This window comes from Panthera pardus, unplaced genomic scaffold (genome assembly GCF_024362965.1).
Source record: "Panthera pardus isolate Hobbes unplaced genomic scaffold, ASM2436296v1 HiC_scaffold_9, whole genome shotgun sequence".
NCBI classification, from domain to species: domain Eukaryota; kingdom Metazoa; phylum Chordata; class Mammalia; order Carnivora; family Felidae; genus Panthera; species Panthera pardus.
The window spans coordinates 5,499,633-5,524,042 of record NW_026527024.1 but is presented as its reverse complement, the minus strand read 5'-3'; the positions used below and the strand labels follow the sequence as shown (position 1 = coordinate 5,524,042).

General features: G+C 45.7%; 1 protein-coding gene across 1 annotated transcript in view; it reads right to left on the bottom strand.

The window, feature by feature from the left end:
- The window catches only part of RBM33 (RNA binding motif protein 33), a 139,080-nt gene that overhangs the window by 95,198 nt on the left and 19,472 nt on the right, over positions 1-24,410 (bottom strand). The window contains 4 exon segments of the mRNA XM_019424900.2: positions 182-494; positions 2,843-2,919; positions 10,274-10,322; positions 18,083-18,161. Of these exon segments, the coding sequence (XP_019280445.2) occupies positions 182-494; positions 2,843-2,919; positions 10,274-10,322; positions 18,083-18,161 (518 nt within the window).

Sequence of the window (24,410 nt, the reverse complement as noted above, 5' to 3'; positions counted from 1 at the left end):
TCCAGCCAAACAAGCTGTCAACACAAACTTTGTCATAGCTCAGATAAAGAAACTGGCAGACGGTGATAATAAGGTCTAATTTCCCTCCCTCCCGAGGGAGGGAAATAGATTTCAAATCAGTCTAGAAACCCATGCCCAGGCAGCCAGGTCATCTTCGGCCACACAAAGGAAAAAGACTCACTGTGAATTCATCTAAGGGCTCATTGATCTCGATGTCTAACACTTCGTCACTGTACAGCTGCCCCTCCTCCGGCTCCTCCACATATTCCATGTGGCCTTCCGTCAGCCCAGCGCCGTGGCCTTCGTAGCGCCCTTCCTCCGGGTACTCGTGAGCATACAGTTCGGATCCCCCGGATTTGTGATAAACGAGTTCGTCCTCTCCTTGTTCATACTCAGACTCCTGTTCTCCGGACTGGTCATTAGTGTTGTCAGACAGTTCAAACGACGTGACCATGCCAGATGTGGTGTTTAGACTAATTGTGACACCCTGAGAACTAAAGAGAACAGAAACAGAAAGAAAGGTGCCCAATCAGAGTAAAGCTCAAAGTTAAGTTGCTCCATAAACGAACTGTCACAAAGACTTCAAGCACGACTGGCGAAAAGTTGTCCCGGTGACGGGCAGATGCACATTCCTCCAATCACGACTGGAAACAGAGCTCAGTGCGCCATACTGAGCCTGCGCCACGATCCCCTAACGCATACGGCGCCCGCACTATCATCAGACGCGCGTTTTTTGCCCAAGAGAATCAGATCAAGCAGATGGGGACACGAGTCTGGCTGGCAAAACTCTAGCACTGAAAACAGACGACATTTTATTTTAACTTCCAGGGTAAAAAGGATGCTCACCGTTTTCCAGGATTCCAAAGTAAAAGTGGCAGTATTACTCTAGAAACAGAAAAATCACACACACACACACACACACACACACACACACAAAACAAGGAGAAGGAAATAAACCACAAGAGACCTACCGATAGAGAACAAACTGAGGGTTTGAGGGAGGGCTGGGTGGGAGATGGGCTAGATCGGTGACAGGAACTCAGGGAGGGAATTGTGCTGAGCACTGGATGTTATATGGAAGTGATGAATTACTGAATTCTACTCCTGAAGCCAATATCCCACTGTGTGCTAACTAAAATTTTAAAAAATAAAAATTTTAAAATAAAAGGTACACAAGGTGGAGAGAAGAAAGAAAGAAAGAAAGAAAGAAAGAAAGAAAGAAAGAAGAGAGAAAGAAAGAAGACAGAAAGAAAGAAAGGAAAAAATCACAGATGGAATTTTAAGAACAATTTTTTCTTTTCCTATTATGTAAATTATAAATTATTTAAAAAATCAAAATATTAAAAATGTGTGTGAAAATACATGTCAATGTTCAATAAAAATCTGTACTAGTCACAATTAAAAAAACAATCAGTTTGTAATATTTGGAAAATAACAAAGAGGGTTTTTAAACTACAAAAAAAAAAAAAAATCTGGGTGGCGGGATAGCTCGGTCAGTTAAGCGATGAAGCACCAGGTCACGTCGGGCTCCGTTCTGAGCGTGGAGCCTGCTTGCGATTCTCTCTCCCCGCTCTCCCTCTGCCCCTCCCTCACTTGTGCACGCTCTCTCTCAAAAAAATAAAATAAAACTGCAAACAAATGACACTCAACGTATTAAATCACAGTACGCCAAACAGGAAGCGCCAAAACACTTAGAGGGCAAGATCTGCGGATAAAGCCGAGTGTACACGCATTGACGATGTCGCACAACAGACCTGGGAAACTTAAGTGGTGGAATAAACTAACTGAAAACTGCACTGCTATCCAAAAACAACCGCTTCATGTTAGAAAACCAGTTACAGATCTGTAGTTCGATAATCAATGGCATATGTCTGTTAACGACGTTCATGACAGAGAGATCCCCTGAAGTTTTCCCAGTACAGGTCTTCTCATAAAACTGAAAACACTGCTCCGCCACCAGAGAATACTACACACCGCTCCCCGCTCTTCTAACAGAGCTTTGCTGCATCAACAACAGAGAGACGTCCATGCTTGCTGGGGCTGGATATTCACGTCCCCCCAAAACTCATCTGCTGAATCCTCACCCCCCAGTGTGATGGTGCCTGGAGGTGGGGCCCTGGGGAGGTGATCAGGTCAGAAGGATGGAGCCCCTCCCCCGCCGACAGGGGTGAGTGCTGTTACAGAGGGGATCCCAAGAGCTCCCTCACCCTCCGCCAAGCGAGGACACAGAGAGAAGATGCCATCTGGGAACCAGAAACTAGAAACTGACCGTGCTGGTGCCTTAACCTTGGAGTTCCCAGCCCCCAGAACCGCGAGAAAGAAATCTCTGTTGTTTATCAACTACCGAGTTCGTAGTGTTTTGTTAACGTAGTCAAAACCGACTAAAGTAACTATACTCACTAGGACAATCACACTCACATAGTCAAGGTAGAGCCTGAAGTACAGTCCAAAGGGATTTTCAAAATGGCAATTCTTAGTCAACAGACTACATATAAGTAAAAATGGTCTAAAAAAGAAACAAAAGCAGCAACATCAAACCGCAAGCGACAATACCGAGTGTGTGAGGCCACTGCCCCGTCCAATAAAGGAACTCAGTACACACCTTTCCCGAGCTCTCATAATGTGCGCTCAACAAAATCACACAGGTCATCGAATACAAGACCAAAAACCTACTTACAGAAACATACAGCTGCCACATAAATGTTGTATTCATATCCCGTGTAAAATAAAGCTGTGTTCAATGATATAGTATCACACTGTCAATCATATCCCGTTATAATTATAAATTACAGTTACTAGCAATTTAGTTCCAGAAAAATTTTAATGAGCTAATATGGAATACCTGAAATTTTCTTCGTCTTCATTATCACTCTGTAAAAGATCATCATTCAGCTCTTCATCTGACAAATCCGACTGATTCTAATTAAAACAAAAAATCTAATTAATGCATGCCACTTCCATAAAAAGACTGGTTACAAATGTGCAAAATTACATCGGCTGGATTATTTCTCACCCTGTTATTAGAACACGTGCCATTCAGTAAGTTACCCCATTCGGACAGAACCAGTGGAGAAACTCCACGCATGGGACACCCGCCTCCCCAGACACATTTCACGCACAGAGTCAGGTGAGTGCAGAAACAACAAGGCTGGGCCGCCTGGCAGGGCTCGGTCAGTTAAGCATCCGGCTCGGGCCCAGGTCATGATCTCTCGCTCCGTGAGTTCGAGCCCCGTATCAGGCTCTCTGCTGTCATCACAGAGCCCGCTTTGGGTCCTCTGTCCGACCCCGCCCCTTTCTCTCTCTCAAAAATAATAAAACTTTTGTTTTAAGAAACAACAAGCCTAATGATCACATTTATTCTAAATCTAACCAAAAAAGGAAAAGGGGAGACTCTTTTGGTAGTATCCTATGAATATTTTTCCCTGTATCCGTAATACTTGACTAAATTCGACTTCACTCATATGTGGAATTTAAGAAACAAAACAAACAGGGGCGCCTGGGTGGCACAGTCGGTTAAGCATCTGACTCTCGATCGCAGCTCCGGTCATGATCTCAAGTTTCGTGAGTTCGAGCCCCGCATCAGGCTCTGCGTTGATGGTGTGGAGCCTACTTGGAATTCTGTCTCTCCTTCTCCCTACACTACCCCTCTCACTCTCAAAATAAAAACTTTTTAAAAACTTAAAAAAGAAAGAAAGAAAAAGAAGAAGAAACACACCAAACAAAGGGAAAAAAGAAGACAGACAAGAAACAGACCCTTAACTACAGTGAACACAGTGATGGTTGGGGGGCTGGGGGCTGGGGGCAGGGGGAACAGGTGGCGGGGATTAAGCAGTGCACTTTGAGAAGCACCAGCGGACGTGTGGAAGCGAGAATCAGCATACAGTACACGGGAACCTGACACAACGCTGTGTATTAACTAACGGAAGTTAAAATAAAGACTTAAAAGAAGACTTGACTAAATCGAACACTGTTAGTACCCAAAATCTGAAGGTTTTTGTTTAAACAAAAACAAGGTGGAATTTCAGAAATAAGCAGATTTTAGAGAACCGGATCACTGAACTGAAATGGTAAGGAAATAAAACCGGTCCGTCCAATAGAGGTGACACGTGAAAACAGACATGCCTGGCTCAGGTCCCGCCCCTGCTCCTGACAGGCCTGCGCACTCACCACACCCATAGGTGGAGGCAGCCTAGTGATTGCACACTCCAGGTTTTGCCTTAAATACACACCAGTATCGTACACTTCGGCGGGAAGGGGGAGGAAGTGTCCCTTCACACTTTCCTTCCCTATTCAGATTACTTTCATGGTATATACAAATTACCACCCCCTCCAAAAGAAGCCCCTCCAACACACACGTTATGAAAACAGGTAAAAACAGGAAAAAAAAAAAAAAAAAGATTTGATTTTCTAAAGATGAAACAAGCAGTCTTTTCCTAACATTTTACAGCTTGTAAAACTAGCTTTCTCAAACTTGTCTGTACACTCTCGTTATAATATTTTTGACATAAGCCAAGAAAATATGAACCTTATAGTTCTCACGGGTCTCAAGGAACTCTACTTAATGGCTGACATTCTAACAAGATAAAAATGAACTAACACGGGCCATGAAGTTTACTTGAAGAAGGGGGGGGGTGGACCTGTATGAAAAAGAAACAGACTGTTTCACGGCCAAAATCAAGTTCTGCTTAGTCGGCCACAGAATCTGTCCTCCACTAAAGAAGATGAGCCAGGCCTGCCTAAATGTGGCCGCCCAATTTATTAAAGAAAGCCACAGAAAGTGTTTAAAAATTAACATTTCAATGAAAGCCAAATGACATTCTGTAAGAGGCTGCTTCCTTGAGTTTCTTTAAAATTTTAAGTACTTGTCAAAACTCAGTGAACCAATAAATAATTCACCAAACAAACAAACAAACAAACAAACAAAAAGGAATATACGCTGTGCCGGCCCGACGGTAACCAGATCTTACCTGTGGACTCTGAATGTGCTAAGTACCGTGCACGGGAGGCAAGGAACAAACACCCACTTTGCTGACAGAGCAGAAGTGGAGACCTGGATTCCATCTCTGAGGCAAAAACTGCTTTTCAACTACATCCCAAAGAACCGGGGCAAACCGTTCCGTCAGACAAGGGCGGAGTGGCTAGAGGACTCGTTCTGGGCGATCCGCGGGCGGGGGAAGGGGGCAGCCCCCCTCCCCGCCCACCGGCCCAGAAAGGGAGAGAAAGCGGCTGGGAACGCTCCTGAAATGCGTGCGACCAGCAGGCCCCTCCTCTCCTGGGGGGAGACAACCGTGAAGGAAACACCTCGCTCCAGCACTCCCCAGAAGGCAGAAGGAGGTCTGAACCGGCGGACCAGAGACGACCCGTCTGGCACCCGCTGCCGAGGTACAACGGAAACTGAAGAAGGCATCACAGGCTGGCAGGCGACCGGCACCCAGGCTTCCCCAACTTCTCAGAGCTCTAGTCGGGTCACGCCAGCTTGCTGCATTCTGGAGCCGGCCGACCTTTCGTTTTTATCCTGTATTTGAAACTTGACTCTAACCTCCCTTCTGGACACCAATGAACTTGTCCTCGGCCGCCCCTGTCGGTCTGACACGGTCACTATACTCTGTGCAGCCCTCCGGCCCACCAGCCCAGGAGCCTCTCCCCACACAAAGCTCCATCCCCCTACATTTCGTGGGGACTTGGGGGTGGGGGCGTGGGGGAGAGACACAGTGGCAGGCGGCCAGCGTACCTCTAACAATAAATTCCTGATTACACACCCAACAAAATACTCCTTCTCACTAGACACCGAATAAATACAAAGTAAACTAACTAGAAATCAGTTTTCATCTACCTCACGGGCAAAGAGTTTAAAGGAGAAGTGATCGCAGAGCCAGGGGACAGAAAAGCGAAAGGCGTGCCCGTGCACCTGCTGCCCAGCTGAGAAAACAGCGCCGGAAAGCAACTGGGCGACACGAGACAGGAGGCCGAACCGCGCACACCGTCGGGCCAGAAATTCTCCTGGACGGAACCGTGCAAAGAAAAGAATTCCAAAAGCATAGTACATGTACATTAAACTATCATCATAGGGGTGCCTGGGTGGCTCCGTCCGTCAGGCATCCAACTCTCGCTCTCAGCTCAGGTCACGATCTCACAGGCCCCTCGCCGGGCTCGGCACTGAGAGCGCAGGCCCTTGTTTGGGTTCCTCTCTCTCTCTCTCAAAATAAATACACTTTTATACGTATATATATGTGTGTATACATGTATGTGTGTGTGTATATATATATATATATATATATATACGTATACACACATACCCATATATATACACATATATACACACATATATATGTGTGTGTGTGTGTGTGTATATATACATATACATATATATATATATATATATATATATATATATATATATATCTCTCTCATGATAATGTCTGAGATTTACTTCAAAATAATTCAGGAAGGGGAGTGGGCAACGATAAAGCAAAACCGCCTTTACCTGAAAACCTCAGAATCAGGGCGACAAATGCAGGCGGGTGACCGCACTCTGCCCTCCCTCTGTTACGTGTCCTTCCAAGCGCTCACAAAAAGTCAGGGTTCTTTTCGAAGTCCTAGCAATGAGCTGGAAATGCCCTCAGTGAATGTAGGAATGGCTATGTATACTACAGTGTGCACAAACAAAACCATTACGGAGCCATCACAAAACAAGAAACGTTTAAGGACAAGGGGAATATGCCAACGATACAATGGTAAATTAAAAAGCAGGGATCTTTATATATATAACTTTCAAATTCTACTTTAAAACACACGGAAAAACGATATAAGAAATATGGCAAAATGTCAGTCATGGGGACTTAGAGATCTATTTCTTTCATTATTTCTTTTTGAAAATTTGAGCTCTTTGATTCCTACAAGGTACACCGCTAGGAAAGAAGAGAGGAGAAAAAGAGAGAGGAGTACATACACTGCTCTAAATTAAACTTCCAAACTGGCCAAGGTGGATAAGGGCCCTGCTGCAGAGACAGAAGGCATCCCACTGCCGCCCTCACGCATTCCTGTTCCATCAGAAAGGAGACCGAAGCGGGGACGCCTGGGTGGCTCGGTGAGTGAAGCGTCTGACTTCAGCTCGGGTCATGATCTCGCGGTTCGTGGGTTCAAGCCCCGCGTCAGGCTCTGTGCTAACAGCTCAGAGCCTGGAGCCCGCTTCACATTGTGTCTCCCTCCCTCTCTCTGTCCCTCCCTTGTTCACACTCTGTCTCTCTCAAATATAAACAAACATTAAAATAAAAAAATTAAAAAAAAAAAAGGAGACCAAGGGGCACCTGGGTGGCTCAGTCAGTCAAACATCCGACTTTGGCTCAGGTCACGATCTCACAGTTTGGGAATTCGAGCCCCACACTGGGCTCGGGTGGAGCCCATTCCCAATCTTCTGTCTCCCTCTCTCTCTCTGCCCCTCCCTTGCGCATGCGCTCAATCTCCCTCTCTCAAAAATAAACATCAAAAAAAAAAGAAAAGAAAAAAGGGAGTCACACAAATCAACTAATGCAATAAAATAAAGTGAGACTACATCCCCAGAATAGTCAGCATTACCATCCAAACCAAACAGTGCTTTTCCACCTTTACTGATACGCGACCAGACCAAAGGTCTCATGAGATGGGGACAGACGGACACCAGAGAGTCTTTAGGGCTGGTGGGCCATCCTGATAGGAACACGGGGCGAACAATGATGCCCAGGCTAGCCCAAGGACGGAGGTCCGGTTTCACGTAAAAAATACTTCACTGCGTTCAAATATTTCCACATCCAATTGGTGTTGTTCACTAAAGTATCTTTAGTGATTACAAAGGGAAAAAAAAGGTGTGTACGTTGGGGTAGTGAACCCCCACGTACAGCAAGAGCACTTCGAAGCTGCGCGAAGTGGCCGAGTCAGAAAGAAAACAGCAGCACTTTCCCTCTGCGACCATGACCGGGAAGGGCGGGCTTGCAAGTCAGACCCTGAGGCCAGAGCCTGAGACCCTCGAACATGGACGGGCCGAGGGGCAACCTCACTGGGTTTTCACTTCCAGTATTTCGATGTTTCCCCTTTACTTACAAGGGATCGTGTGCATTTAGAGGTAACTAAATTAATTCTTACTTAAAGTTGCAGGTGACGAGAGCCACTTAAAGGAGGAAAGTTGAGGTAGACTGAAGCCAGGCCACTTGTAGGCCAATGATGCAGCAGGAAACAGGAGAAAGGAAAGTGGCTTCAAAGACTCCTACAACTAATTCATGTATTAGCAAAAAAGCTAATCATGCAACATAGTTACAAGAAAATGGCAGCACTGGTGTTTTCTTCCAGAGCAAGACCTTCATCAACTATATCATAAAGAAGTATAAAAAGAAACTATAATCAGATCTGATATAATAAATCATGCGACTTCATCACCTAAAAGTATAATGAGCTTACGTGTAAGAACTGTGGACAGTAAGAAACCACCACAATCTTAAAACTTTAAAAAACTAAGCATGGGGTGCCTGGATGGCTCAATTAAGCTTCTGACTTCGACCTGGGTCATGATGAGTTCAAGCCCCTTATCAGGGCTCCGCGTTGTCAGTGTGGAGCCTGCTTGGGATTCTTTCCTCAATCTCTGCCCCTCCCCCACTTGCGCTCGCTCTCAAAATAAACAAACTTAAAAAAAAAAAACAGCATAAAAAACTGCCTTGATATTTATTTAGCAAGAACATCAAGTGTTTTCAAACTGTTAATAAGTTCTCAAAAATTTAGCGCCTCTGGGGTGCCTGGGTGGCTCAGTTAAGCGTCTGACTTCGGCTCAGGTCATGATCTCACGGTTTGTGGGTTCGAGCCCTGCATTGGGCTCTGTGCTGACAGCTCGGAGCCTGGAACCTGCTTCGGAGTCTGTGTCTCCTCTCTCTGCCCCTCTCTGGCTCATGTTCTGTCTCTCTCTCTCTCTCTCTCTCTCTCTCAAAAATGAATAAAAGTTATAAAAAAAAAAAAAAAAGAATGTAATATTTCACTTTAATCTTTGGATTTTAATTTTTTTTTTATGCTTATTTTTGAGAGAGACAGACAGAGTGACAGAGACAGACAGATGGAACATGAGCAGGGTAAGGGCAAAGAGAAAGGGAGACACAGAATCGAAAGCAGGCTCCAGGTTCCGTGCTGTCAGCACAGAGCCTGATGCTGGGCTCAAACTCAAAAACCACGAGATCATGACCTGAGCCTAAGTCCGACACTTAACAGACTGAGCCACCCAGGCACTCCTCTATTTTTAATGTACATTTTACAATGTTCAAAATACACTGGCAGTAGTATAAACATACATGTATATGTATACACAACATACAGATACACACACCTTATAAATACACACATTAAACATAATTATAGCAAAGTTTTTACTTGACCAAGAAGGTTTACAGAAACCTGTATTAGGTTTTAGACTTCCAGTCTCATTTACCTGAATGCGTGTTATATTTGAATAGGACTCTCTTTAACCATATCTGCAGACTCTCAAAAAGGAAATGCAGTGCATTGGGGCGCCCGGGTGGCTCAGCTGGTTGAGCATCGGACTCTTGATTTCAGCTCAAGTCTGAGCTCACAGTTCATGGGATCAAGCCCTACATCTGGCTCCACGTTGACAGGGTGGGGCCTGCTTGGGTTCTCTCTCTCCCTCTCTTCTCTGCCCCTCCCCCACTCACACTTTCTCTCTCTCAAATAAACAGGTATTTTTTCAAAGGGGAATGCAAAATATTAGCCTCCCAATATTAGTTTTCTTACGAGCACATGGCGGTTTTATGCTGCCGCTTTCCCAAACTCAACAGCTGCTGGATGCCCCAGGCAGAGTGAGAACTAAAACGTTTGTGACAAAGGACCGACCGCTCGCATAGTTACTGGAGAACTTACTAACAGATTAAACAGTCAGCTCTCTGCAATTAAAAGATAATTCAAGGGGCCCCTGAGTGGCTCAGTCGGTTGAGTGTCCGACTTTTGCTCAGGTCATGATCTCACGGTCTGTGGGTTCGAGCCCCGTGTCGGGCTCTGTGCTGACAGCTCGGAGCCTGCTTCCGATTCTGTGTCTCTCTTTCTCTGGCCGTCCCCCTGCTAGCGCTTTGTCTCTCTCTCTCTCGCTCTCTCGCTCTCTCAAAATTAAACAAATATTTAAGGAAGAAAAAAAAGGCAATTCAAATTCCAACACAGGAATGTGCACCCCACGCGGGAGACACACTCCTCTATGCTGAGTGCAACGAAGCGCCTACAGGCGGGTTTCAGGAAGACCTCAACTTCTTACCTTTTTGCCAGACAGCAAATCTTCTCCAAGTAAGTCATCTTCAAGTTCACTGGGGAGAAAACAAACAGGCAGTTAGTGCGCTGTCCCTACAGCGTACAGGTCTGCAGGTCACTGGGAGTCGTAGCCGGGACTTTGGGGCTGGGGCACCGACCCATGCAGTTTGCTATGCTTTCCTTTCCCTTCACTAATAACGAAAATGTATTTTCCAGTGCAGGGGAACAGGTGGTCTTTTCCGTGTGGGAGGCTCCGCTACAGGGGGCAGCTCTCACAGGCTCAAGACCGCCACCGTTCGGTTCGGTGGGAGGTCTGCGCTTCTCCGGACCTGGTCAGTAATCCGTAAAGGAAGAAACTATAGTAACAGCTAGGCCTTTCTTTCCCTGCCTTAAAAAAAAACCTATGACGAAGTAAGAAAAGATACCAACATCATCAACTAGGAAAACTCAACCCAAACCACCGAGAGACCACTGGAGGCTCATCAAACTGCAACAACCGAAGAAACGAAAACGACGACACTGGGGCGCCTGGGTGGCGCAGTCGGTTAAGCGTCCGACTTCAGCCAGGTCACGATCTCACGGTCCGTGAGTTCGAGCCCCGCGTCAGGCTCTGGGCTGATGGCTCGGAGCCTGGAGCCTGTTTCCGATTCTGTGTCTCCCTCTCTCTCTGTCCCTCCCCCGTTCATGCTCTGTCTCTGTCCCAAAAATAAATAAACGTTGAAAAAAAAAAAAAAAAAAAAAAGAAAACGACGACACTGACGAGAACACACGAGTAAATCACAGTAATTGCACCACACGGGAGTCCTGCCCGTACTGTGACGTTGTGTCGTCAGCATGCTTATGTTCTGAAGTGATCAGAAGCAGATTATGTCACAATTAAAACAGAAACCTTTACCAGATCAAAAAGCCAAAGACCTTTCCCGCTATGTATTTTGTCTGTTGGTTGGTTGATGAAGATGGCTACCGCTAAATTTCATTCTTGGTTCTGGGGAACCCAATGTCTCAAGAACAAATGCCTCTTAAGGACAACACCTGGAAGGAGAAAATCAGACTGCGTTTCTTAGGTGCGAATGCAGCACTATTGCTATCAGGGCTGTTACTCTCTTTTACGAGCATTGTGCTTACGAATTTCGGTAAGGTCTGCAGGTTTGGAGCATTACTGTATCCAAAAACCGTGTTTACTTGCAGTGTGCTGCTTTGCAGAACACCAGGATCTATACAGGAATGCCTACAGGAGTTACCGCAGAAATATGTGTTTCTACACACTTTTAGAACTAGAAACAATTCGAGAAATCGTTTTCACTCACGCACCTTTTGTGTTATCTTAGGTTACCCTGTATAAAACCTTTACCTTCATATTATAGATAAAGAAAACAAGGACAAGATTAAACAAGTGGCCCAAAGTCATTCGGCAATGAGATCCAGGACAAGAGCTTACCTGTGGGGTAACTCTGTCACCGACCTGTACGAACCTGTATGGATAAGACAGCTATGACACAGTCACACAGGACTTCTTCCAACACTTCCGCAAATCACGTTATCACCTCTCAGCTACAACGTCTGCTTCTTCCGTGTTATAGTCAGTAGGGCCCATCCTCCACAGGAGAGGAAAACACGGGATCCATTCACAATACTAACAAGACCCGCACTTGAGAACTGATTCTAGATGACCAATTCACTCGCCCCTTTGAGGACAAGCCCCCCGCCAGGCTGTCACTCTGACAAAAATGAAAGGTGACACTGTCAGCCTAGGGGACACTGAGAACGCCTAAAACCATAATACAAAAAGGCGTTGGTAATTAATTATACAAACAAAAATCTAGAAACTACCCCTACCTTCTGCTAACAAGAGGTGTATACGGAAAGAAAAAATCAGTCTTTGATGACTACCTATTTTTCCTAAACAAAAGCATTTTTCTAAAAAAAGATAAAAGAAAACTAACAGTTATAAATGAGTGAAGCGTACACGGATGGAAAATAGTTGCTTCTGTGACTAACAAAGACAACACCATGAAATAAGAAAGCAGGATGGGAGACAGAAGGATTAAGCCCACACAACCACAACAGACATGAATTATAGCTCAAGAAATCATGAAATCAGCGTATTACGTGCCAGGAGCCATTTAAGTGTTTCACACGTGTTAGTGTTCTTGTTGATTTAACCACCCCATTACATAGATATTTATATCATCCCCCATTTTTTTTAATGTGAAAACAAAGACCAGGAGGTGCTAAATCATCAACTCAAGGTCACCCCGCTAGGAAGTGGCGACATCAACAGGTGAACCGAGATGGTCTGGTTCTGGAGTCCAAATCCTAACCACTACGCACAAACCCCCCACAAAAAGTAAATGTACCTCCAATGTATTTCTCTACTGGCATCAAGTTGGATCCTTACAAAAGACGTACACAAAAGGAAAGAAATTTATACACTATAAAGCACTACCAAAATTACACCGTCACCAAAAACAACAATGACCTAGCGGGAGTGCCTAACCCAATCAAGTCCGTTCAAAGAGATGAGGAGTGCACTTTTTTGCTGGGGCCGGGGGGCCAGGGACCCGGCAGGACGGACAAGGGTCAGTCTTCCCACTGCCAGGATGAGATCGGGAGTGGCAAGGTCAACAGAACAAGGAGGTCCACTTGGGCACAGCCCTGAAGGCCAACCCTGTGGAAATGCCTCCCGTGCAAAAGAAATATGCTGGGAAAGTAAAGGCGGAAGGCGAACAGGCAAATTCTGCCATCGGGAACTGTGTCAGCGTCCAGCTGATCACGAATGGCCAAAAAATCACAGCCTTTGTACCCAAAGTCAGTTGGATGAATTTTATCAAGGAAGATAACGTGGTTCCAGTTGCTGGATTTGGTCGCAAAGATCCGGCTATCGGTGACATTCCTGGAGTTCGCTTCAAGGTCATCAAAGGAGCCAATGTCTCTCTTTTGGCCTCATGCAAAGGCAAGAAGGAAAGACCAAGACCCTAAGCTTTGATGACAAGAACATAACAATAATAACAAAAAGAAAAAAACCAAAGAGATGAACAGTTGGGCCCCTGCCAAGAACCGCAGCCATGTGGCCCAAGGAAAGGAGCCGGGGCTGGGTGAGGAGGGTCCTTCCTCCAACTGCCAGACTCCCTCGGGCTTTCAGCAAGCATCGCCCAAGACTCTTATGTTTCTTATCCAAGATTAGAGACAATCACCTCTCTAAGGGCAAGTACACTTTTACTAATAAACAGGAGTGGGGCACGTGGGTGGCTCAGTCAGTTAAGCGTCCGACTTCGGCTCAGGTCACAATCTCACGGCTCGGGAGTTCGAGCCCCGCGTCGGGCTGCCCGCACAGAGCCTGCTTCAGGATCCTCTGTCCTCATCTCTCTCTGCCTCACCCCCACCCAGGCTCACTCGCTCGCTCTCTCTCGCAAAACTAAATAAACACTAAAAACGAAACCAAAAACTAAGCAATATGTGTACGCTGAAAGACATTTTCAAGAAACGAGTATTTTGTGGTCAGCCACGTGGCTGCAGCCTTTCAAACTGAGAAGTGAGCGATGACAAACAGCGCACTGAGTCCCCTCGTCTCTGCGTGCCTCCTCTCTCCAGGCCACCCTCCTCCGGTCTCTGCCGCCTCCGTTTACTGGAAGGTTTCTCCGGGAGGACTCGTGCAGGCTCTCCTGGCCTTGCTCCTGGCCGGCCTCGGGCCATGGGATGACCCAAGGGAGTATTACAAAGCGGGAGGAGAGGGACTGCCCCTCCCCTATACCTGCACAGTCCGTCCCGCCTGCTGCCAGCACCGCAACCCCCACTGGGCTCTAGGGTGCCCCCTCTTCCCCTTCAGGCCCACTGCTACTCCCCGCACACCTCGCCGACTCTGACTGCTTCTTTAACCCTCTCCCGTAAGTAGCCCCTTCAATCAAATGACCTCCGGTTGAAGCCTCAAGAATGCGGTCTTTCTCCTGCATGGATACAGACTGATACAAGCACATCCTTGAAAAAGACTTAAACGCTTCAGGTGTTGGTTTAACAACGACATCACGTCCTTCCAAATATTAAACACTAATGCAACACGGCAGCAAGAGCTGATCATGACCATTTCTGACTCACTCTTCCCCTTAACTTTCAAATTTCTCCTTGTATCATCCATAGTACATGGAAGAGGCTGTTTTATGCTTTTAAAGCATCAAAGAAACGCACATGATGCAGAATCCCCGTATGCAAACACGCACTGAAAACGAGTGAGGAGAGGAGCCTGTTCACAAACAGCGCTGGGACAGCCGCCAGTCACACCAGGGAGAACAAGGAAAACTCAAGCCCTGTCTCATGGCAGAGCCACAACCCAATGCCTTCACAGCAGAAAGCCAGCTAACATCTTGACAACGGAAACTCCCACTGGACAGACGCTGGAGCAACTCAGATATTAATAAAAATAGTCACTGCAATGGATCCACATACACATGCAGCACTTCAATCTATGAGCTGGAAACGATTCCACAACAAAACTCCCCTTTGGGGGATGCTAAGGGCCTGGCCCGTTATTTTGAAAGCTGGCAAGTAAAAGTTAAGAATCAAGGGCTTATTGAGTAGCTCAAGGGCAGGCAGTTCACGTAAGTCACTTGGATTATCCATCCTGCTCTGCCCATTTTCTCACCTGAATCATCTGATCGACGTCTGGATCTATTAATCTACAGAAAATGCACGAGAAGAAGGACACACTAAAAACACTCCAGGGGATGCAATCAACAAGAGCGTAACTTCTGCAAGACAAACCACCTTGTTTCTTCACGAAGGTGTAGAGACTAAAACGAGATGTGTGAGAACCCACAGATGAAGCAACACTTAAAAGATCTACCAGTCCATTATAATACAGGGATCTAACCTGGACTCAATTCAAACTATAAAAGAGCATACACACACATGTCCACACTCTGCGTGCGTGCGTGCGTACGTGCGTGTGTGTGTGATACATTGATATTTATAGGAGACAATCAGTAACAGAACAGAACATTAAGGGAATTTTTAAAAACAGCACTTCCGGGACGCCTGGGTGGCTCAGTCGGTTAAGCGTCCAACTTTGGCTGAGGTCACGATCTCTCGGTTCACGAGTTGGAGCCCCACATCGGGCTCTGTGCTGACAGTTCAGAGCCTGGAGCCTGCTTTGGATTCTGTGTCCTCCCTCCCCTCCCTCTGCCCCTTCCCTGCTCGTGTTCTCGCTCTCTCAAAAATAAATAAAACATTAGAAAAAAATTTTTTAAATCACTTTCTTGTGGTTATTTATAAATACTATTGTATTTATAAATCCTTTATTTTTTAGATAACAATCTGAAATATTTCCAGATGAACTCATGTCTGTGATTTGAGGCAGACTGCAGATTACAGACAAAACAAGATTGGCTTTATACCAATAAATGTTGAAGCTGGCTGATGGTACCTTAGGTGACTACACTATTCTATTTTCACATATTTTTGGAATTCTCAGTAAGTTAAAAAAAACCAATCAATTTAATCAATTTCAGGCATATTATAGATCTTAACTATAAAAAAATGAAAATTTTACCAAATTGAAGAACACACTGTATGTTCACTAATGTGAATATAAAACAAAACAAAACAAAACAAAACACCACTTTACAATTTTCATAGGAAAATTTCTGGTATGTACCAGAATACAGGGTAGGTGACAAAGAGTGGAAAGCACCTTGACCAGCATCACACGCCTCCTCAAAGTGGTGACGTCAGCAAGGCCACGGCACTGCCGAAGAGCGTTCCTGACAAATAAATACACAACCTAAATCTAGTTCTGAGGAGATGCCTGCAAATCCATATTGAGGGTGAGTCTACAAAACAAACAGCCCGTCCTCTTCGAAAGTGTCAAAGTCATAAGAGACAAGGATAAATAATTCTCCAGATGAAAGACGGGACAAAATGCACTGTATGGTCCTGAACTGAAACTTGAACCAGTAAAAAAGAAAACTCCTTTTTGGCTATGAAAGTCCATTTTGGGGAGAACTAACAAAACCTGAATAACCACTACAGATTAAGAATTAGAATTCCGTGTTTGTTAACTTCATGATTTGGAAATGAGTAAGTGAATGTCCCTGTTCTCAGGAAACACACAAGGAAATCTACGTGCTGCGGTACATCAGCAGCACACGGGTGAGGCGAGCGGCCGGCCGGAAGCGCAGCAGGAAGGAGAGCTCCGAGAGAGGGCGCGCAGAGGACGCACACGACAGCAGGCGTGGCAGAAAGCAACTGTGAGCCTGCGGGCTCGTGAGAGTGTCTGTGTCACTTTTGCAACTAAGTCTGAAAATGATTTCAAAGCATCCTGTATTCATATTTTAATTTAAAAAATACGGGCGCCTGGGTGGCTCAGTAGGTTAAGCGTCCAACTCCGGCTCAGGTCATGATCTCACGATTTGTGGGTTCAAGCCCCACGTCGGGCTCTACGCCGACAGCTCGGAGCCTGGAGCCTGCTTCAGATTCATTCATTCATTCATTCATTCATTCATTCTCTCTCTCTCTCTCTCTCTCTGCCCCTCCCCCACTCATGCTCGGTCTCTCTCTGAAAAATAAACAATAACATTAAAAAAAATTGTTTTTAATAAATAAACAAAAGCCATACAGGCTTACACACAGATTATACAGCTGATTATATTATTTATAAAAATCTACTTGAAGGCTACTGTTTAAGGGAACATGTGTCACAGACTGGGAAGAGGGACCTCCAAGTACAAAAAATAAATTTCAGGAAGTATAACAATCCCTAAATCGGTAAGGGAAAGACAAACAACCCACAAGAAAACTACATATAGACAGGACTAGACAACTGACAGAAGAAAACATCCAAATGGCAAGTAAGCTATTAAAATCTCCTTTATATTTTCCTCAGCTCCCCACCATCTTGTGAACAAAGCTAGCTTATCAGTGCTTCCGTAGGGCGGTTCTCTCCCAGGAGGTTCTGCTACGGGCTCGAAGTGATCCGTTACAGACTGGGAGCCACTGAATACTCACCTTAATGCAAGCCATAAGTCCGTAAAGCGTACGCTTCTCAACGCAGATTATTCTGTCAAAGTTCTGGGGCCTCACAGTCTTCAAATGGCAATCAGGATTTTTACTACAGAACATCACTGCTGTTCTTTATTCAGACCTATTTACCTTTATTACTAAACTTCCTGACTCCAACGATGAGGTAATTTTTTACACTGCCGACACAGTTTTTAAGTCGTTAAGAAACGTGTAAAGACGAATCCTCATTCGAGAACCCCGCCACCCAGACTAAGCCCCACCACGTACTTCCCCTGGTACACGCCCCTCTCCCAGCAGAGCTGCTCATCAGAAGTAATCACTAGAGAGACCTGACATTGATCACTACTATGTGCATCTTAAGTACTTTTAGTGCAGGTGTATGCGTATTCGTAAAGATAGTTCCATCTTCGCTACTAATCAAAGAAATAAAGATACAAATTATAGCTAGATACTATTTTACACATATTAAATTGGCAAAACTTTTAAAGTCTGGCCAAATACCGGGAAGGCTCTATAGAACGAAAGAACTCTGGCATACGATCTCTCCAATAACAGCTCTGGGCGCCCATCAAGTCAATACCACCATCACTGTGTAAAAACACAGAAAGAGGTAAAGACAACAGGCCGGGAACAGGAGCCCGGAAGAAAGCCTGCCACCCCCAGAAGGCCCTCGCGCCCTCACTTGGGCCCGGCAGGGACAGGCCCACCCACTCGGAGAAGAGCACCGGGCAGCCAGCACAGCGCTGTCAGTACGGCTCTCTGCACGGCCCGGCGGCAGAGCAGGGAAGTTCTCGCCGTCCCGCACCTGTCCCAGTCCTCGTCCGCGGCTCTTCTTCTCCACGACCGCTCTGCACCAGGCTTATCAAACTGGTCAAAGTCATCATCTGTGAAAGAGAAACCACGAAAGTCAGTCTTACTAAAGTAAAACAGACACAGATATTCAAATACAGACGGTCCCTGACTTACACGGCCTCAACTTACGATTTTGAACTTTACAACGGTGCAAAAGCAATACGCGGTCCGTAAAAACCGTACGTCAAGTTTTGAATTCGCGTCTTTTCCCAGGCTAGCAAGCAGCATGCAGTCCTATGCTTTCTCGTGGTGAACGGCCGTGAACGGCAGCGCCCAGGAGCCACAGGATGAGGGTAAATCGCCAGTAAGGCAACTGCCACCTGTACCCGGACGACTGCTCCACGTGTCACTTTCCATAGTCTCCAATACACTACACAGACCAGCCAACGCTTTATTATAAAATAGGTTTTGTGTTACGTGACTCTGACCAACCGTAGGCTAATATAACGAACGTTGCGAGCACATTTAAGGTAGGCCAGGCTAAGCCACAGTGTTCAGTAAGTTAGGGGTATCAAATGCATTTTCAAATTACAGTATTTTCACCTTGTGACAGGCTTATCAGGACATAAGCCCACGGTAAGCTGAGGAAGATCTGTACTGAACCGACTTGTTTCTTTCAAGGATTCCTGAAATGACATTTTAAGATGTCAAAGTTCTGGCTCTCTGCTCCCTCCTGTTTGACACATGGCCGCTTCTTGCACCGTGAGCGCTGCACCCCCGAGACGCAACGGAGAAGGTCTACATGTTCCACTATGATTCCACCCGTAGCAAATTCAATGCACGGTCAGCGCTAAGAACGGGAAACCTGTCGTCAAGGGAAAGCCCACCTCCATCTTCCAGGAGCGAGATCCTGCCAACATCAACTGGGGAGACGCCGGTGCCGACTCCCCTGTGGACTCCAGTGGTATGTTCACCACCACGGAGAAGACTGGGGCTAACGTGAAGGGTGGAACTGAGAGGGTCATCATCTCTGCCCCTTTTACTGATGTCCTCAGGTTTGTGATGGGCGTGAACCACGAGAAGTACCGCAACTCCCTCAAGCTTGTCAGCAACGCGTCCTGCACCACCAACTGCTTAGTCCCTCTGGCCAAGGCCATCCATGACAACTCTGGCACTGTGGAAGGACTTACGACCACAGTCCATGACATCACTGCCAACCAGAAGACCACTGACGGCCCCTCTGGGAAGCTGTGGTGTGACGGCTGAGGGGCTGCTCAGAACATCATCCCTGCATCTTCTGGTGCCACCAAGGCTATAGGCAAGGTCAACCCTGAGCTGAATGGGAAACTCATTTGGCATGGCCTTCCATGTGCCCGCTGCCGACACGTCAGTCATGGATCTAATGCCACCTGGAGAAAGCTGCCAAATACAATGACATCAAGAAGGTGGTGAAGCAGGCCATTGAGGGGCCCCCTCAAGGGCATCCAGGGCCCCAGTGAGGACCAGGTTGTCTCCTGTGACTTTAACAGTAACACCCACTCTTCCACCTTTGATGCTGGGGCTGGCAGTGCTCTCAAGGACCACTGTGTCAAGCTCCTTTCCTGGTATGACAATGAATTTGACCACAGCAACTGAGTGGTAGATCTTATGGTCCACATGGTCTCCAAAGAGTAAGAGCCCCCTGGACCACGAGCCCCAGCAAGCGCACAAGACGAAGAGAGAGGCCCTCTGCTGCTAGGGAGTCCTGCCCCAACTCATCCCCCAACACACTGAGACTTTCCTGACCTCCGCACGGTTTCCATCCCAGACCCCTTAAAGAAGGGGGAGGGGCTTAGGGAACCCTACCTTGTCATGTACCACTGTCAAGTACACAGCACCCACATGAACGAATGCACGAATAAAATACAGAAGTTCCACATACAACTGTTAGAAATGCTTTAGCCATTTTTAATAATTAAAAAAATTAGGTACAAAGTTACCGAACACTATTAAGCATGAAAAATCACGGACAGACTAGAATTTTTTAAAAATCATAAACTTTAGTAAGTATTTTCTTTACAAAATTACTTTTCAGTATATATTTTTACTACAACTACATGAAAAGGAAAAAGTTCTGCTTTGCTATAAGTTAAAGGTGTTTTTTTAAGTTTTTTTATTTCAAGGGGGGGGCGGAGAGGGAGAGGGAGAGGGGGAGGGGGAGGGGGAGAGAGAGAGAATCCCAAGCATGGTCCACACTGTCACTGCAGAGCCTGACACAGGGCTCAATCTCCTAGAATCATGAGATCACGACCTGAGCCAAAATCAAGAGTCAGACACGTAAGCCACCCAGGAGCCCCAAAGACACTTTTATAATACTTCGTGTAATCTTTACATTTTTCCAAATTAACCATAGTTTTCTAAGTTTCTTTGTTTTCAAAGACCCTATTTAAGGAAAGTAGGGATAACACAGAATTGAACAACAGGAATAAAATGCAAGTCATATACATAATTTTAAATTTTCTAGTAGCCACATTTTAATGTGATTTTTGAGAGAGAAACAGAGAGAGAGCGTGTGTGCATACACGATGTGCACAACTGGGGGAAGGGGCAGAAAGAGAGAGGGAGACACAGAATCGGAAGCAGGTTCCAGGCTCCAAGCTGTCAGCACAGAGTCCGATACGGGGCTCAAACCCACGAACCGTGACATCGTGACCTGAGCTGAAGGTGGACACTTAACCAACTGAGCCACCCTAATCGCCCCTCTAGTAGACTCATTTTAAAAAAGAGGGGTGCCACGGTGGCCCAGTCTGCTGAGCATCTGATTCCTGAGTTCAGCTCAAGTCATGATCTCACAGTTTATGAGATGGAGCCCCACGAGGGGCTCTGTGCTGACAGTGTGGATGGAACGCGCTTGGGATTCCCTGTCCCCCACCCCGCCCCTCCTACACTTGCACAAGCACATATTCTCTCTCTATAAGTGAATAAACACACACTTAAAAAAAAATAAAAAGCAAAAAGAATAAAAGTTTAACAGGTGAAACTTTAACAACGTATTTTATTTAACCTAGTATATCATGTAATCATTATGGAAAATATTAATAAGATATTGTACATTTTTCCCATATCAAGTGTATATCTCATGGTATATCTCCTATCTCATTTAAAACTTTTTTTATTAGGAAAATCAAAGATTTGGAATGACATTTCTTCCTCTTAGATACACATGCAAGCAAAGAGGCTTGAGAAGTAGCAGCAGACAGATACCTCCCCAGAGAGAATCTACCTAGGGGAGTCAGATGATAAAAACACCAATAAAGCCCCAGGAATTCATCCAGACTAAGGCTAGAAATTAGCCACTCAAGTTCTAACAAGGTAATAATACATCGATTCCAACCACACGCTCGCTCCCCAACAGAAGTGATTTAAAAAACAACAACAACAACAACAACGAAAGCTATCAGAAACTCGGTACCCTTGAAGAGTTCCACGTCCAGGACGGCGGCATGAGGAGTCCTGCCCACCGCACTCCCTGTGAAACTGACGAAAATTATTTTTAATAAAATAACCATTTAAAGTCTATGGAATTGATTCTAAAGGCATACATCAAACGAGAAACACCTTTTTCAAGAAATCTACCCGAAGAACAGCTGCAAGAATCTGGGGCTGCTGAACCAGGACTGATCCCTCCTCTCCCTCCCAGTTCAGTGTGGCTTCGACTCCCCTCCAGACAGGTGCAGGGGGGAACTCAGACCTCTGCACTCTTCGTCCTGCCCCTGTTGCCCAGGCCTGGGCTAAGCCCTGGGTGAGTGCCAGTGAGAGGTGGGGGCTCCCTTCTTCCATCCAGGCCCCACCTGTGGGAGACACCGCTGGGGCCCAGACAGCTCCCGCCCCAGCTTGTGGGGTTTCGCACCAAGAGACGTAAGCCAAGGACACCTCAGAGCTACTCCTCCCTGCCGCACCCCCTGCGCCCTCCATCCAGGCACTCAGCTCCTAAAGCAAGGATGTCAATCACAGACAAGCACACCACTGTCCACACCCACAGCACAGGGCTGTACCTCAGTTTGCCAAAGGAGAAAAGCAAGCCGTAGAACAGAGAGCTCCCAACTCTCTCGGAGGAGCTGGTTTCACTTGGAATATCGTGCAAAAAGAGTTCTGGCCAAAAGGTGCTCTCAGAAAGTGAGAATTTTGGAGAGGTCCTTGAGAAGAGAGTAAAAGTCAACGGAGATAAAGACTGACCTGTCCAGGCTGCCTACTGTGCCAGAAAGAAATGGGGAGACAGGTGGGAAGGGCCCACTGGGGTTAAAACATCTCAAACACTGACCCCAAGACACCACCCAATCAAAGGAGCCTGAATTTAATACGATCAGTTTACAAAGCAAATTACACCCCACAACACTGAAGATGGGATCAGAGAGAAAGACAGAAATGAGGGGTGCCTGGGTGGCTCAGTTAAGCGTCCGACTTCAGCTCAGGTCGTGATCTCGCGGTTTGTGAGCTCGAGTCCCACGACAGGCTCTGTGCTGACAGCTCGGAGCCTGGAGCCTGGAGCCTGGAGCCTGGAGCCTGGAGCCTGCTTCCGATTCCGTGTCTCCCTCTCTCTCTGCCCCTCCCCGACTCGCACTTGCGCTCTCGCTCGCATGCGCCCAAGCTCTCTCTCTCAAAAATAAAGATTAAGGAAAAAAAAAAAAAAAAAGACAGAAATGAGCAGGGCCAAACCACCACCATCGCAGGGTGACTATGGGCATGGCCAAGGCTATGGCCTCTGAGGAATGTCATCAGAAGCTTCACCCTGCCCAGAGTGGAGTAGGGGACAAAGTCTTTGCTTAAACAACCTAGCCGGTCATCAAGTTAAAAAGCAAATAACTAACAAGCCCAGAGGTGGGGAGTAGGCAGATCAGCACCCTGAGTGGACACAACGCATTATCTAAAATGCTCAATATCTAATAAGAAATTACAAGACATGCAAAGAAACAGGAAAGCATAACCCACACATAACCTATCAGAAAAAAAGGCAGGCAACAAAAAAGATCTGTAAGAGGACGAGATGTTAGACTTAACAGCTGTGAGGATGTTCAAAGAACTACATGAAACGTGACTAATGAACAAAAGGGAGGGATGACACTTCCATCAAGTAAGTGATAGGAATAGGAATTATAAAAACAAGAGCCAAAAACAAATTCTGGAATTGAAAAGTAACTGAAATGAAAAATTCACCAGAGGGGCTCAACAGTAGATCTAAACTGATAGAAGAAAGAGTTTGTATCCTAAAAATAGATCAAGAGATCATCCGATCCAAAGGACACAAAGGAAAAAAAATAAAGAAAAATGAACATAGCTTCACAGAAATGTGAGACACCAATATATGTGTAATAGGAGTATTAGAAGGGGGAAGGGAGCAGAAAAAAAATTTGAGGAAATAACAGCTTCATAACTTACCAAGCTTATTGTAAGAATTTATGCATCCAAAAAGCCCACAAACTTAAGGTAGACACACGTATCGTAGTCAAAATGTTTCAGAGACAAGGAAAAACCCTTAACAGCAGTAAGAGAAAAACAAGTATCACTTACAAGGGAACTGCAATTAAGATAATTTAACAGAAAAAATATATATATAATTTAACAGGTAATTCTCAGACACAGTGGCAGAGACCTATACAAAGTGCTCAAAGAAAGAATTCTATGTCCAGCAAAACTATCAAAAATTAAGGTGAAATAAAAATATTCACAAACAAAAACAGAAGGAATCTGTTGCTTGCTCACTCTGTGTAGCTGACTAAATCACATGCCCCAAAAGACACATTAAAGTCCTTTCCCCCTGTTCTCCCACCTATGAATGTGATCTTATTCAGAAACAGGGTCTTTGCACATATAATTGAGTTAGGATGAGATTATATTGGCTATTAGACGTAACAGACAAATACAGAACACTCAACCCAACAAAAGAATACACTTTCTTCTCATGTGCACATAGAACATTCTGGAGGACATATTTGGGTTTTTTTAATATGAAATTTATTGTCAAACTGGTTTCCATACAACACCCAGTGATCATCCTAACAGGTGCCCTCCTCAATGCCCATCACCCACCCTCCCCTCCCTCCCACCCCCCATCAGCCCTCAGTTTATTCTCAATTTTTAAGAGTCTCTTATGGTTTGTCTCCCTCCCTAACTTTTTTTTCCCCTTCCCCTCCCCCATGGTCTTCTGTTAAGTTTCTCAAGATCCACATAAGAGTGAAACCATATGGTATCTGTCTTTCTCTGTATAACTTATTTCACTTAGCATAACACTCTCCAGTTCTATCCACGTTGCCACAAAAGGCCATATTTCATTCTTTCTCATTGCCAAGTAGTATTCCATTATA